At 44.9% G+C, this 15,503-nt stretch overlaps 1 protein-coding gene across 4 annotated transcripts in view; it reads right to left on the reverse strand.

Moving 5' to 3' along the window:
- Positions 1-5,977: 5,977 nt before the first annotated feature.
- Positions 5,978-15,503, reverse strand: part of LOC123998167 (brain-specific angiogenesis inhibitor 1-associated protein 2-like) — a 33,147-nt gene continuing 23,621 nt past the window's right edge. For 3 of the 4 annotated variants that reach the window (XM_046303163.1, XM_046303162.1, XM_046303161.1), the window contains exons 5-15: positions 14,304-14,365; positions 14,151-14,222; positions 13,874-14,011; positions 11,540-11,692; positions 11,282-11,458; positions 10,288-10,942; positions 9,965-10,169; positions 9,716-9,808; positions 8,912-9,167; positions 8,787-8,827; positions 5,978-8,643 (exon numbers count right to left, since the gene is read on the reverse strand). In XM_046303163.1, the coding sequence (XP_046159119.1) occupies positions 8,571-8,643; positions 8,787-8,827; positions 8,912-9,167; positions 9,716-9,808; positions 9,965-10,169; positions 10,288-10,942; positions 11,282-11,458; positions 11,540-11,692; positions 13,874-14,011; positions 14,151-14,222; positions 14,304-14,365 (1,925 nt within the window). In that variant the 3' untranslated portion in view covers positions 5,978-8,570. The remainder of the gene's footprint in view (positions 8,644-8,786; positions 8,828-8,911; positions 9,168-9,715; positions 9,809-9,964; positions 10,170-10,287; positions 10,943-11,281; positions 11,459-11,539; positions 11,693-13,873; positions 14,012-14,150; positions 14,223-14,303; positions 14,366-15,503) is intronic. The other variant, XM_046303164.1, reaches the window with a different exon arrangement.

A 15,503-nucleotide genomic window follows, 5' to 3' on the forward strand; every position in this document is an offset into this window, starting at 1 on the left:
AGACCAGGAGGGAGCAGACAGGACAGAGAGAACATGACAATACGAAACAATGGTCAGTCACGTAAACATTAGGAACAGGGCGCACGAGAGAGCGCATCAGCAATCACGTTTTCAGTCCCCCGGATGTGCCTCACATCGAGATGGAATGATTGTAAAAATAAACACCATCGCATTATCCTCTGGTTTGGACACATCATGGACCTCAAAAAGTGAGGGGTTATGGTCGGTGTAGACCACAATAGGTACTACCCCGACCCTACATACACTTCGAAGTGTTGTAGCGCCCAAATGAGTGCTAGCGCTTCCTTTTCAATAACCGAATAGTTCAACTGATAATCGTTAAACTTTTTAGAAAAGAAACTAACAGGCCTCTCAAGCCCAGACACATCTGCTTGCAGCAAAACTGCACTTGCCCCCACATGACTAGCATCCACCTGCAAGGTAAATGACAAATCCATGCGAGGAGCAGCCAGCACTGGAGTTGAGGTAAGCAACCTCTTTGAATCTTCAAAAGCGTGTTGACAACGAGTAGACCAAACGTAAACAGCCTTAGCTTTCAGCATATCTGTCAAGGGAGCGACCACAGTAGAGAAGTTATTATTATTATTCATTATATTATTATTATCCATCCGAGGAAGAGGAAATGAATCTGGCTTTGTGACACTGTTTACCTTACGGTAGTCCGTACAAAAACGGTTTGTTCCATCCGGTTTACTGACCAAGATACAGGGAGAAGCCCAACTGGAGAAAGAAGGCTCTGCTATCTTACTCTCCAGCATGTACTTGACCTCAGCATCCAGACAACGTAGTTTCTCTGAAGAAACTCTATAGAACCGCTGACGAATGGGGTCAGCACCTCCAATGTCAATATCATGTTCTATTAAGTTTGTACGTGTAGGTGTATCAGAAAATAAACCTGGAAATCTCTGAATCAGACCAACCATCTCTTTCCGCTCATCAACAGGTAGGTGAGTGAGAAGACTGTCTAAAATATCCAGTGTTTCTGAATTTTTCAATCTACCCTGCAATATACAATCGTCAGGACCAGGAACATCTTCCTCCTCATGCACAGATCTAGCACGACAAGAACCCAAGGAAACAACGGTATCAGCCAAAAGAACAGGTTTACCGTCCTCTGTAGAATCCCACTGTTCAGTCTCAGAGGAACGTGCATAATAGGGTTTTAACAGATTTACATGGCACAGCTGGTGTGCTTTCCTCCGTTCTGGAGTGGCAACTAGATAATTTTGCTCAGTGTACTGGCGCACCACTGTATATGGACCTTGAAACTTGGCTTGAAAAGGAGAACCAACAATTGGCAGCAGAGCAAGAACCTGGTCACCTGGACTAAAGTGACGAGGCTCAGTTCGGCGATCAAATATGCCCTTCATCCTCTCCTGTGAAGATGATAACTTCTCTTTAGCCATTTCACCAGCGGCATACAGCCGTCGCCGGAAATCACACACATACGAACACAGGGACTGAGGAGGCTCGGGAGACTTCCAGTCATCCTGGAGAACAGATAAAAGTCCACGCACCCTATGTCCAAACACAAGGTCATTTGGACTGAAACCTGTGCTCTCCTGTGAAACTTCCCTAGCGGCTAACAGTAACCAAGGCAACCCCTCCTCCCAATCCTTATCCATCTCAGTACAATAAGCTCTCAACAAAGACTTAAGTGTTTGATGGAAACGTTCCAGTGCTCCTTGACTTTGCGCGTGATAGGCGCTAGACACATTGTGTTTAATATGGAGCTGTTGAAGAACCTGACCAAACAGATTAGAGGTAAAATTAGATCCTTGATCACTCTGAATGACCTTAGGGATTCCAAACAATGAGAGAAACTGAGTCAAAGCTTTTAACACCGATTTAGTCGTGATAGATCGGAGAGGATAGGCAGCAGGAAACCTAGTGGTCTGACACATCACAGTGAACAGGTAACTGCTACCCTTTTTAGAACGAGGCAGAGGACCCACACAGTCAATAATCAGATACTCAAAAGGTTGGCTGAGTACAGGAATAGGAAACAATGGTACTGGTTTAATAGCTTGATTAGGCTTACCAGTTAATTGACAGGTGTGACAAGTTTTGATAAAATCAGAAACATCCCTCTTTAATCTAGGCCAAAAGAAATGTCTTTATATGCGATTGTAGGTTTTCCTCACCCCCATATGTCCAGCAACGTCACTGTGAGAAGTTTCCAACACCAACTCACGAAGCTTAACTGGTACAACAACCTGACTAATTGCCTCCCCCAGAAAAACACTATCATGAGACACCCACTTTCTCATCAGGACATCCTCTTGGAGAAAATAGCCATGGGCGACATCTCCCAACTGTTCTATAGGCACAATTTGATCACGCAACTCTTCCAACGTGGGGTCATCCCGTTGAGCATTGATTAGATCTGAGCGGGTTACAGATAACGGGATAACAGGGAAAACAGTGACATACTTTGTATTATTATCATTAGTCGGCGCAGTGACTAGTTCGCCACGGCTCATAGAACGTGTCACTGCACACGCAGAGAACACCTCTGGGAAACTCTGTACACTCTCATCAGGAATCCCAACAAATGACGGCTTAGTGGAAACCACTAGAGATGGAAACACGACTGGCCATACATGCTCACCTGCTAAGTTATTCCCAAGGATAACGTCGATACCCTCAATAGGCAACGAAGGACGCACCCCCACAACAACTTCACCCTTCACCAGCCCACAATCCAACATCAGTTTATGCAATGGAACTGACAGAGTGTTCAAACCTATTCCCCTAATTAGAACACTATTCCCCGAATCAGTCTCAGCAGAAAAGGGTAACACAGACTCCAACACAAATGATTGAGGCACCTGTGTCTCTCAGGATCTTCACTGGCACTAGGTCTTTACTTCCTAACATAGACACAAAACCTTCTGTAATGAAAGGTAAATAGTCTGGATCAATATGGACTTCCACATTCTCCTGGGCCTGAGGAAATGAGTCAAGAATGAACTGATGTGGAACAGGTGCAGCTAACGCAGCAGGCTTAGATTTAGCGTAAGCACCCTTTGACCTGAGAAGTGGACATTCGTTTTTCCAATGACCTGAACCTTGACAGTAGTGACACTCCTGCCCAAAGTCAGCCTTACCATGGGAGTCAGGTTCAACCCTAGTTGAATAGAACTCTGCCCGAGAACCAAAGTATCTCGGTGAGCGAAGCCCAAATCTATCCGAACGCCCCCACTCTTTCCGAATACGGGGTTTTGCAAAGACACTTTTGTGAGTCAACACATACTCGTCCGCCAAAACCGCAGCTTCAGCAACATTCTTTACTTTCTGTTCATTAATATAAGTGGCAATACGATCAGGAATTGTGTCCTTAAATTGCTCTAACATAATCAGATCACACAGCCCTTGGAAAGTCACAACTGCAGAGGCAGAACACCAGCGATTAAACTGTAAAGATAACTGTCGCGCAAACTCAACATGAGTCTGGTTATCGTCCCTTTTTAAAGTTCTAAATCGTTGGCGGTAAGCCTCAGGGACCAATTCATAAATCTGTAACACAGCTGTTTTAACTTTATCATAACTGGCACTGTCGTGTACACTAAGAGCTGAATATGCTTCCTGCGCTTTACCAGTCAGCACACACTGCAACATTAAAGTGCGGTCAGAATCAGGCCAACTCCTAGCGTCAGCAACCCGCTCAAACAACGAAAAGAATGTCTCGGGGTCCCTTTCATTAAACCGAGGCAATAACCGCAAGTTCCCAACAATATCAAATGTCTCTGGGGCACGACCAAAAGCGGAACTACCCCTAGGTAAATCTGGGTCACCTTCCCAAAACAAACTCTCCCCTGAGATCTTTCCTTCCCTAACCAACTCTATACGTTCTTGTTGCAACTTGATTTTAGCACGCTCCATATCTTGTTTAAATGCCAATTCCTTTTCATATTTCACACGATCATGCTCTAGCTTCTCACGATCATGCTGCCGATCATGCTCTAGCTTCTCACGATCATGCTCTAGCTGTAACAAAAGCAGTTCTTTCTGCTGTTCAAAAGAAGGCTACTAGGACTAACCGATGGAATGGCCATTGTAACGTTATGGGGAGACAACAAATCCTCAGCAGAGGCTGGCCCGGTGGTAACTTCAAGAATACCACTCTCCATCAGATTGGCTTTCAATATCAACCTAATAGAATTCTTTAGACGTTTATCACTAATCTCAACCTTGTAGTGTTCCGCGACCTTCAACAGCTGTTCTTTAGTACCTAAATCTAACAATTCCTCTGATGGAGAGCGAATGAACTTATCTACATAAGACGCCATAATCACACAAAAAAAAATTCTCGCTCTTCCCTTCTGCTGAGCACACACCAGAACACAACCCGAGAATTGACAATCACCCTGAGCACCACAGAAGAGAGATGAGATATGGAGCTTCCCCAAAACCTACAATAACTCAACCCTAGTCTTCGTGCAGATTTGCGGTGGGAATTTACGCACTGTAGCCCGCTGGCAAGGAAATAGAACTCCCCAGCATGCTGGCAAATTCCACCAAGCCACGGATGTGCCCCGAGACAACTGCTCAGTCCACAGACACCACACAAAAATAACAAACATTAACCATGCCCAACATATTCCAAAAAATGAAACACGTCGCTAAACCTATCAGGGGAAAAAGGCTATAGCTCCGGGTAGCAAGTTACACTACCCTACCCAAATCTCCCACCGAGGTACACAGCAGATTACTCACTTCAGACTGATGTCCCAACAGAAAGTAGAACAAGAGTTCAGGCTAGGCAGGGCCTGGAAACTAACCATTATACTCTCTCCAACGCAGCACACAAACCAAACAACAAAGGCAACCAATACTGGGCCGATCACACTCAAACACCATATTCAAACTAAACACGTACCTCCACGGTCTCCCAAACCAATAGTTCAAAGATCCCGGATGAGCCCCCACTTGTCACGAACCGGCTCAAAGCCCGTAACAAAGGGAGACAACGTGGAGATAAGGAGTAATAAAAGATATATTTATTAACTAAAGCAACTAAGGAAAATATCCAATGGTGTGTGTAATCAGTAGTCCGTAGTGTAAGTGAGTGTTTTGCATGCATGAATGTGATAATGCAGGGTGTTGAAAGGTGCCAAAGCACACAAACAAAAGCCCACCAAGAACCACACCACAATCTACAACAGGTGTCTGCATGGAGAGAGTCGCCTCCATGAATGTTGAAGAGGTCTATTTATCCTGGGAGACACCTGGCCCAGGTGTTTCCCATGTAGCTGACGACCCTCTCAACTCCGCCCACTGGCATCCTAATAAGGAAACAAGAACAAAGACAGAATACGGCAGACAGAGTGGGAGGGTCGTCACACATTAAATAGATTATATTAGAAAAATGTTTTTGTCCATGCAATGTGGAAATGTGCTTTTACACATAAAAACATAATCGGCATCGGAATGCTTTATCATCAAGAACATAGACTACTGGGGCCTCCCGAGTGGCGCAGTGGTCTAGCTGCCTAGCTGTGCCACTAGAGTCCAGGCTCTGTCGCAGCCGGCCGTGACCGGGAGACCCATAGGGCGGCGCACAATTGGCCCAGCGTTGTTCGGGGAGGGTTTGGCCGGCAGAGATGTTCTTGTCCCATTGCGCTCTAGCAACACTTGTGGCAGGCTGGGCACAATGCACGGTGCAGTGTTTCCTCCGACACACTGTTGCGGCTGGTTAAGCGGGTAATTGTGACAAGAAACAGTGCGGCTGGGTTGTGTTTCGGAGTCCGTACGGGAGTTGCAGCGATGGGATAAGACTAACTACCAATTGGATACCGTAAAATTAAAAAAAGACTACTGAAACTATTGCCTACAGTAAAATTGTACTAATTATGTGCATAGGGTCTTATGGATTAAGGTGTATAAGGCATTTGTGGCCACTCAATTCCAGCAAAATGGTTTGGTTGTTCAATGCGAAGATGAACACTGGGTATAGTGATTAACATGTTTATTGAAGTATTCATTGGAAAAAAATACAATAACAGTGGCATCAGGAATGTGTGTGTATTTGTAAGGTTTTATACTGTGACCATGATTGTTGTGTGTCTCGGAAAGGCAATGCTGTTTTAAAGAGAAAAAAGCTACAGATGAAGTAACAAAACAAATTAAAAGACGGAAGTAAAAGTAGGGGCAGAGGCAAATGTTTCCTTCTTAAACACGTATTGAAGACAATCCTACTAACAGAGGCATCCGGAATATAAGATCCTGAATAGTCACCACAGCATCATTTTTCCTTTTGCCTTTTACAACTGGATCCCATTCTCATATAGCTAGATTGACATTGAAAGGTCATATTTTGAAGGTTAGGATGGTGAAAAGGTGCAAGGTTAAGGAATAACAAAGTTAAACAAGATCAAAAACGTTTTTTTTTTGTGTGCAATTTGTACAAACATAAGTAAACTTCAACTATGTGATTTCACTATACTCAGTATTTAAATCAACAGAAATGTTTTTTATTGTGTGTTAGAATTACCATAGCAAGAAAGTCAATCATTTCACAGGCTAGGTTAGAGATGCAAATTAATACGATACAGAAACATGAGGAGAGGAGGAACTATACACTTTATGGGTCGGAAATCAGAATAAAGATCATAAAGAGAAACTCCATTTTCCCAGCCACATATTTCCACCCTGAATCTCTCAACTGCAGTTTTCTAGATGACAGAGACACTAGCGAGATACCAGATGACAGTCTAGAGAGACACCAGACATGGAGAAAGTGAGAGGAAAATACTACTTTCTACATCTAGTTTACCATTGACACTTGCTCACACACTGTTCCACTTTCCAAATACTTTCCTCAACACTTTCAAAGTTAGACTTCATAAACACAATCAGTCTTCGCCCTTTAAATAAGGTTCTGTACGGTTTGCAATTGGTAAACGTGCAGCTAAAATCTGCTAGATGTGAACAATCTGTTGGAGTGGAATTCGAAATCAATCGAGAAGACACCAGTAAAAACAAACCAGCTGAATCCATCTCTTTTCTTATACTTTTATCCCTCAACACAATGCCAATTTCTCAAACCTACTGTCCAGGAAAACCCCTCCTCCAAACCCTCCACTGTTTCTTTCCTCTTCTACCTGTCCAATACAAATAGAAGTAGAGTTCACCCCACAGGGATGCATTGTTACAGATGTAAGATCTTCATTTTAGCCAGGTGCAGGAAAATAATCCTGCAGCAACAAGAAATGTAAATTAATCTACATTTTTGGAGGGGTTGATAGAAGCCTTTTTAAAACTAAAATACACTACAAGTTTGCATTTCCTGCTACGCAAGGACATTCTCACCAACAAAAGAGTGATCAAATAAAGATCCTACATCTGTACGGTTGCTCCTTCTTACTTCTATTAATAAGTTTCTGTCGATAACAGAGACTCTTGAAGGTAAACGTTCAATACAATCTACACATCCCAAACTAGCAGCAATAGCTTTGCAATGCAACATATTTCTGTGTATAACATATCACATCAAATGCCTTTGTAAATTGATCAGTTGATCTTAAAAATATAATTCCTTATACAAATCCTACCGCACATTAAAACAAATTATTTAAAAAATATTGGTGTTTAAACTTATTCCTACCCAGCATTTTGCTGATGACATCAGTAAGCAACATCAATACACTTTTCTTTAAATCTTCATACAGAGAACATGTCAATTAAGTTGTACAAAGTGATTGGTAGGTCTGCATCTATCGTGGAACTACATCTGCCTAGCTAACAATGTGTTTAAACATACTCTTATTGAATCCCAACAATGAAAAACATTTTATGACAATTCTTCAACATGTTTGGATTTTCCTGGATCATACACACATATCTCTGCATAACTCTTCTCAAAAAACCTCCTCAATGGAAATACTGATAAAACAGGAGCCTGTCCTTTAAGACAATTCCTAATGGTACAAGTAAAGTATGCTATAATTCATTAAACTATTACCCAACTACAGGCTGCTACCAGGCATCAGTCCCTGAAAGGGTACAGACAAAAAAAAAACGTTTTCTACCAAGGTTACTTCTAGAAAAGTGTTGTAAAATGAAAATATTATAAAATGATCAGTAATGCCCAGGGCTCAAATGTTAATGTTGGACATTCCGACAAAATGTCCCTCATCTGTTTGTGTTTTTACTAACATCACAGAGCTTTTCAAATTCCAACGCACACTCATCTTTTTACTCTATAATTCTCAAATACTATGGTGGATTTTTATTCAAGTTCTCATTTTGTCCAAAGGGTCTTTGACAATTAATGTTGTCACTCAAATTTCAACTTTGATTCTTCTATCTTCAAAATAACACCACATAAGTGTCTGTAGTTTGACTTAGGCCTGATTAATACACATCTAATCAGCACTTGTAAATAACCAACACGAACAGAAAGGTTTACTTAAGGCTTTTTCTCTTAAGGCTCAACAGTTGAGAACTCAACCAACACAGTTACTGGACTCTGAGAACAAATTCAAACACATGAATGTTTCCTATTAACACCTCCCCATTGGATGCCTGTTCAAGGAGACCGTGTCCTATTCGATGATGGGTGCAGAGCGATCGTTGGTCACCGTCTTTCTGAGCCGGACATGGGCAAATGGGTTGGTCCTGCCAGGGAGACAATGTGCATATCAGGCATGACAGGAGCTTAGACACGTTTATCGACAGTCATCTATCTAAAGTGGACAAGGGTTGGTGACTACTGCAATGCAGTATATCTACTGTATAAATAATATAAAGAATGCATTTACCAGGTTGGGGAGGGTGGAGGAGAGGTGAAGTCTGAGGAGAGCTGTAGTAAAAACGATGAAGATCCTAGTGTTACCCATTACATATCATATCTACATTATATTCTGTCATTATAAGCCATCTATACCTCTTGCATCAGCATTGACAGAGCCGGTCGGTCAGGGGGCCCTGCCCACTCTACCCCTTCACCTCTGACCTTCGGCCTCAGGCTGACCTGGTTGGAGTCGGCCATGCTGTATGGGCGTGGGCGGAAGGTGCTGACCCTCTGAGGGAGGAACGAGCGCTCCTCCTCAGACTCAGGGGTCAGGGCAGGCAGGCCAGGGGAGACCAGCTTGTCTAACTGACCCGTACTGGTACTGTTGACCTTAGAGAGGAGCGGGGAGCTGGAGAGAAAGTGTCTTTCTCAACTCAATATCCTTAATGACAATCGCAGGCATATTGTTCTGACATTTCAGACTGAGGATAAATGGAGGAAAGTGGTCATGCTAACTCATCAACTGTACTGTTGATGTTGGAGAGCAAAGGGGACCTACGAGGTGCGAGAAGATTAGGACAGAGCTGAGGTAGATGGAAAGAATGATGGTCATTCATTCTCTAAAGGCCCGGTCTCTTTGCTTGGCATGGACACATCAAAACGACAATGACACTTGGAGGAAAAAAACAGCATATGTGTGTCAAAGTGTCAGTGATCTCTCTCAGCTTCCTGTGAATAAGCCAAAGTCATCACTGCCAGTTTGTAGACATCGTACTGACAGACAATGTTGTTGACAACGCTGCAGCTTGGCTGTTAGATCAGAGTCAATACGGGGAAGGGTGGAGAGCATAGCGGAAGGATTTCTAGAGTTACAGGGTCAAGATTGAATCATAACCCTACAAGTTAACTTCCATTTAAGACAATAACATTTTGAGGAATGAAATGTCAATATCATACCAGTTTCTTGTTTCTATGGTGACGGACCTGCTGTCGAGGGGATCCAAGGTGTTGGGGTAGGGTTTAGTGTAGGAGAACGGGAACCAGCCTTTCCTGTAAGGGAGAGAGGAAGGAATTGTTTTGGTATTATCCATATATAACCTAGAAAACCCATAGATTGCCTGAATATGTCATTTCAGAACAGTCCTCAGTTGGTGTTTGAAGAATTGTAGGATTTTGTACAGCTGAATAGTGGGTTCTAACTCTTACCGTCCCGTCCGTTCGTTCTGACCATAGTGCCACCCGTCTCTGGGCTCAGAGATGAGGAGGCTGAGAGCGTCGCCTGGCAGGAAGTGAAGTAAGCAGGCCCCGCCCACTCCACTGCCCTCTGAACCCCCAGGAGCGTGGGCAAATATGGCTTCCACACGAGACGGGCTGGAGAGAGGGAGAACTCTGTCTCTGGGCAGAGTGGAACCTGGAAGATAGAGAGGGACAGAGGAGAGAGGGAATGTGAAATTAATTAAATAGACATCACATTGGGAAAGAAATGGACACGATGGCAAATAATAAGTTAAGGGGGTATCAAAACCTACCCATAAACCCTCCCACCCGGGCCTCGCTGACTGGTTTCCTTGGCAATGGCAGTGTAGACGTTCCATACATCTCTGCTGCCTTCATCAGCATGGGATTATGGGACCGCAATGGTGTGTTCCCTCCTCCTAGCACTCCCTGGTGATGCAGCGAGGGGGTTATGGCTCTGGAGAGAGGTGCACTGTGGGGTAGTGGAGGACTGTGAGGGGCACTGAGGGACAACGGCAGGGCCAGGCCCTGTAGGGAGGAGTAGGATGGGGAACCCTGGCTGAGAGAAAGCACAGTGGAGGGGATCAGACTAGGAGAAAGGCTGGAGGTGCTGGTGGCCAGGAGAAGAGAGGTCTGCTGGGATTGGCTGGAGCCAATCGTGGAGGAGGTGGATGAAGTGGTGGGAGTGTTAGCAGTAGTGATAGCATTAGCACTTGTGTTGTTGTTAGCATTGGGGCTAGCTGAGGCACTAATAGGTGTGCTGGTCTGCTGAGGGGAGCCTGCCCCACTCCCTCCAATAGCCCCTCCAGTTGCAGCGAGGGAGCGGAAGGTCTGGGGTCCGGGGGAATGTTGGGGAGGGGGGATGTCACTCTGGGAAGAAGAGGGGATGGGTCTCTGCTGCTGGGAGCCACCATTCACCAAGGGAGGCACCTCCTGTACTGACAGCCTCTGAAAGAGAGAAATGGGAAGAGAGAGAGAGATAAGACAAAGAGATGTTTACTGTTAATGTTTGTTGTTTTTCACTTTATATATTTACTTTGTTTGTTGTCTACCTCACTTGCTTTGGCAATGTTAACACATGTTTCCCATGCCAATAAAGCCCTTGAATTGAGATGAGAAGAAACAATGGAATTTTGCTAAATGACTGAAAACCATCTGAATGCTGTCTAAATAACAGAATAGCCTAATCTTATAATAACTTCACTTTATCTTCTGAAGTACATGTAATTCAGACATTTGTCTGTGAATTCCTACTAATGAACTGAAACTGAAACCCCTTGTCCTCACCTGTTCTGGCTGTGCAGCGCCCAGCTTGGCATGTCGGAGGAGCTCAGCTATCCCAGATGCCCCAGAGCCCTGAGGGGCGGTGTGACGCAGCAGGTTGAGGGCCCGTTCAGGTAGTCTGGTTGGCTGGGAGCATGACTGTTGCCATGAGGACAGCTTCTGTGACAGGAGCTCTCTTACCTGGACACAGGGAGGAAGGAGAGGCAGATTGGCAGTTGGATGGGGGTCAGGGACCGTGAGTGTGTGTGTGTGTGTGTGTACCTTGCAGTGGTAGTTGATGAGCAGCTTGGTGACTGAACACTGGCGGTCCACAAGGAAGCAGTATCGTCTCCTCTCCTCCGTCAGCGCCGAGCGGTAACCCACAGCAACCAGCGTGTCCAGCTCAGCCTGACGACGACTCATTAGCTCCACATACTGACAGAGGTTAGTAAACACACACATAAAAACAAATGCAGCATAACAGAGAAAGGCTCTGGAGCAACTAACCGCCCTTGCTGTCTCTGCCTGGCCGGTTCCCCTCTCTCCACTGGGATTCTCTGCCTCTAACCCTATTACAGGGGCTGAGTACATTTACATTTACATTTAAGTCATTTATCCAGAGCGACTTACAAATTGGTGCATTCACCTTATGACATCCAGTGGAACAGTCACTTTACAATAGTGCATCTAAATCTTAGGGGGGGGGGGGGGGGGGAATACTTATCCTATCCTAGGTATTCCTTAAAGAGGTGGGGTTTCAGGTGTCTCCGGAAGGTGGTGATTGACTCCGCTGTCCTGGCGTCGTGAGGGAGTTTGTTCCACCATTGGGGGGCCAGAGCAGCGAACAGTTTTGACTGGGCTGAGCGGGAGCTGTACTTCCTCAGTGGTAGGGAGGCGAGCATGCCAGAGGTGGATGAACGCAGTGCCCTTGTTTGGGTGTAGGGCCTGATCAGAGCCTGGAGGTACTGAGGTGCCGTTCCCCTCACAGCTCCGTAGGCAAGCACCATGGTCTTGTAGTGGATGCGAGCTTCAACTGGAAGCCAGTGGAGAGAACGGAGGAGCGGGGTGACGTGAGAGAACACTGAGTCACTGGCTTACTGGTGCTCTTCCATGCCGTCCCTGGAAGGGGTGCGTCACCTGAGTGGGTTGAGTCACTGATGTGATCTTCCTCTGGGTTGGAGCCCCCCCTTGGGTTGTGCTGTGGCGGAGATCTTTGTGGGCTATACTCGGCCTTGTCTCAGGATGGTAAGTTGGTGGGTGAAGATATCCCTCTAGTGGTGTGGGGGCTGTGCTTTGGCAAAGTGGGTGGGGTTATATCCTTCCTGTTTGGCCCTGTCCGGGGGTATCATCAGATGGGGCCACAGTGTCTCCTGACCCCTCCTGTCTCAGCCTCCAGTATTTATGCTGCAGTAGTTTGTGTCAGGGGGCTAGGGTCAGTTTGTTATATCTGGAGTACTTATCCGGTGTCCTGTATGGATTTAAGTATGCTCTCTCCAATTCTATCTTTTTTCTCTCGGAGGAGGACCTGAGCCCTAGGACCATGCCTCAGGACTACCTGGCATGATGACTCCTTGCTGTCCCCAGTCCACCTGGCCGTGCTGCTGCTCCAATTTCAACTGTTCTGCCTGCAGCTATGGAATCCTGACCTGTTCACCAGACGTGCTACCTGTCCCAGACCTCCTGTTTTCAACTCTCTAGAGACAGCAGGAGTGGTAGAGATACTCTCAATGATCGGCTATGAAAAGCTAACTGACATTTACTCCTGAGGTGCTGACTTGCTGCACCCTCGACAACTACTGTGATTATTATTATTTGACCATGCTGGTCATTTATGAACATTTGAACATCTTGTCCATGTTCTGTTATAATCTCCACCCAGCACAGCCAGAAGAGGACTGGCCACCCCTCATAGCCTGGCTCCTCTCTAGGTTTCTTCCTAGGTTTCGACCTTTCTAGGGAGTTTTTCCTAGCCATCGTGCTTCTACACCTGCATTGCTTGCTGTTTGGTGTTTTAGGCTGGGTTTCTGTACAGCACTTTGAGATATCAGCTGATGTACGAAGGGCTATATAAATACATTTGATTTGAACAGAGGCAGAGGAGTAGGAGATATGTGACCTTTATAATACACTGTAGGGAGAGAGGCTCATCGGAGGAACCAAAAGGAAGAAGTGACATCATATCCTGTCTGCTGAGCAGCGATAAACTAAATCCTAATCACAAAATATTATCCCTCACCTTCCTTAACCTTCTCTTCCATTGTCCACCCCTTCTTATTTCCTGTTTTCTCATTCCTAAGATTTCTCCTCTTTCTCTTCCCTATCCCCCTTTTTTTACCTCAGTAAGGACTGGAAGCCAAATCAGATGAGCCAGATTGCTGTTTAATCTCATCCATACTTCCGCACACAGACTGTACATACACACACACACAAACCCTTGACTGTGCCTTGTAATGCTGAGTAAGATGATTTAGTCTGGTGGTGTTTCCAAGAAAATCCCACACAAATCTCAAGTGTCAAAACAGAATTGTAAGTGTTTCAAAAATACACAAATGCATTGTTGAAACCTTACACTCAAAGCACTACTGACACAAAATGGTGTTGTTGGATGCTAGTTACCTGCATCTCCCTATCTCCATACTTGTTGGGGTGGCGACTGCCCTGGCTCTTCCTGCGCAGCTTCTTGAGCTGTGATTGGCAGCACTCGATAGATTCCGACTTCGACTTGCGCTCACTCTGATATTTCTTCAACGTGGCCTGGGATCGAGAGAGAACGGGAGCGAGAAAACCCGATTGAGAGAGACAGAGCAATAGATAGAAAAGTAGTTAGTCAGAAAAGTGGTTGCGCTGTAGAGAGAAGGAAATATGTTAACGTAACATGCATAGATAAACTCACGGTAAGATATTTAATGTCCAACTCCAGCTTCTGCTCCAACTGGGACAGCAGCTCAGAATGGAACAGCTTCAACTGTAGATCATATTTCACCATCATTTATACAGCATCACAATAGTTAACAATCATATCACCACACACACGGTAAACACTCACCACGTCCTCCAGTTGAACCTGAATCTGCCTGTGAACCTCGGCCATCTGGAATAATGTGTCTCCTGGAATCCCCAAGAAGACACAGGATACAGAGAATACGTCATCAACACAGGATACAGAGAATACGTCATCAACACAGGATACAGAGAATACGTCATCAACACAGGATACAGAGAATACGTCATCAACACAGGATACGTCATCAACACAGGATACAGAGGATACGTCATCAACACAGGATACGTCATCAACACAGGATACGTCATCAACACAGGATACAGAGGATACGTCATTAACACAGGATATGTCATCAACACAGGATATGTCATCAACACAGGATACAGAGAATACGTCATCAACACAGGATACGTCATCAACACAGGATACAGAGGATACGTCATCAACACAGGATACGTCATCAACACAGGATACAGAGAATACGTCATCAACACAGGATACAGAGAATACGTCATCAACACAGGATACAGAGAATACGTCATCACAGGATACGTCATCAACACAGGATACAGAGGATACGTCATCAACACAGGATACGTCATCAACACAGGATACAGAGCATACGTCATCAACACAGGATACAGAGAATACGTCATCAACACAGGATACAGAGAATACGTCATCAACACAGGATACAGAGAATACGTCATCAACACAGGATACAGAGAATACGTCATCAACACAGGATACGTCATCAACACAGGGATCAACACAGGATACAGAGGATACGTCATCAACACAGGATACGTCATCAACACAGGATACAGAGAATACGTCATCAACACAGGATACAGAGAATACGTCATCAACACAGGATACAGAGAATACGTCATCAACACAGGATACGTCATCAACACAGGATACAGAGAATACGTCATCAACACAGGATACAGAGGATACGTCATCAACACAGGATACGTCATCAACACAGGATACGTCATCAACACAGGATACGTCATCAACACAGGATACGTCATCAACACAGGATACAAAGCATACGTCATCAACACAGGATACAGAGAATACGTCATCAACACAGGATACAGAGAATACGTCATCAACACAGGATACAGAGGATACGTCATCAACACAGGATACAGAGAATACGTCATCAACACAGGATACAGAGGATACGTCATCAACACAGGATACGTCATCAACACAGGATACAGAGCATACGTC

The sequence above is a fragment of the Oncorhynchus gorbuscha genome, linkage group LG15 (genome assembly GCF_021184085.1).
Source record: "Oncorhynchus gorbuscha isolate QuinsamMale2020 ecotype Even-year linkage group LG15, OgorEven_v1.0, whole genome shotgun sequence".
NCBI classification, from domain to species: domain Eukaryota; kingdom Metazoa; phylum Chordata; class Actinopteri; order Salmoniformes; family Salmonidae; genus Oncorhynchus; species Oncorhynchus gorbuscha.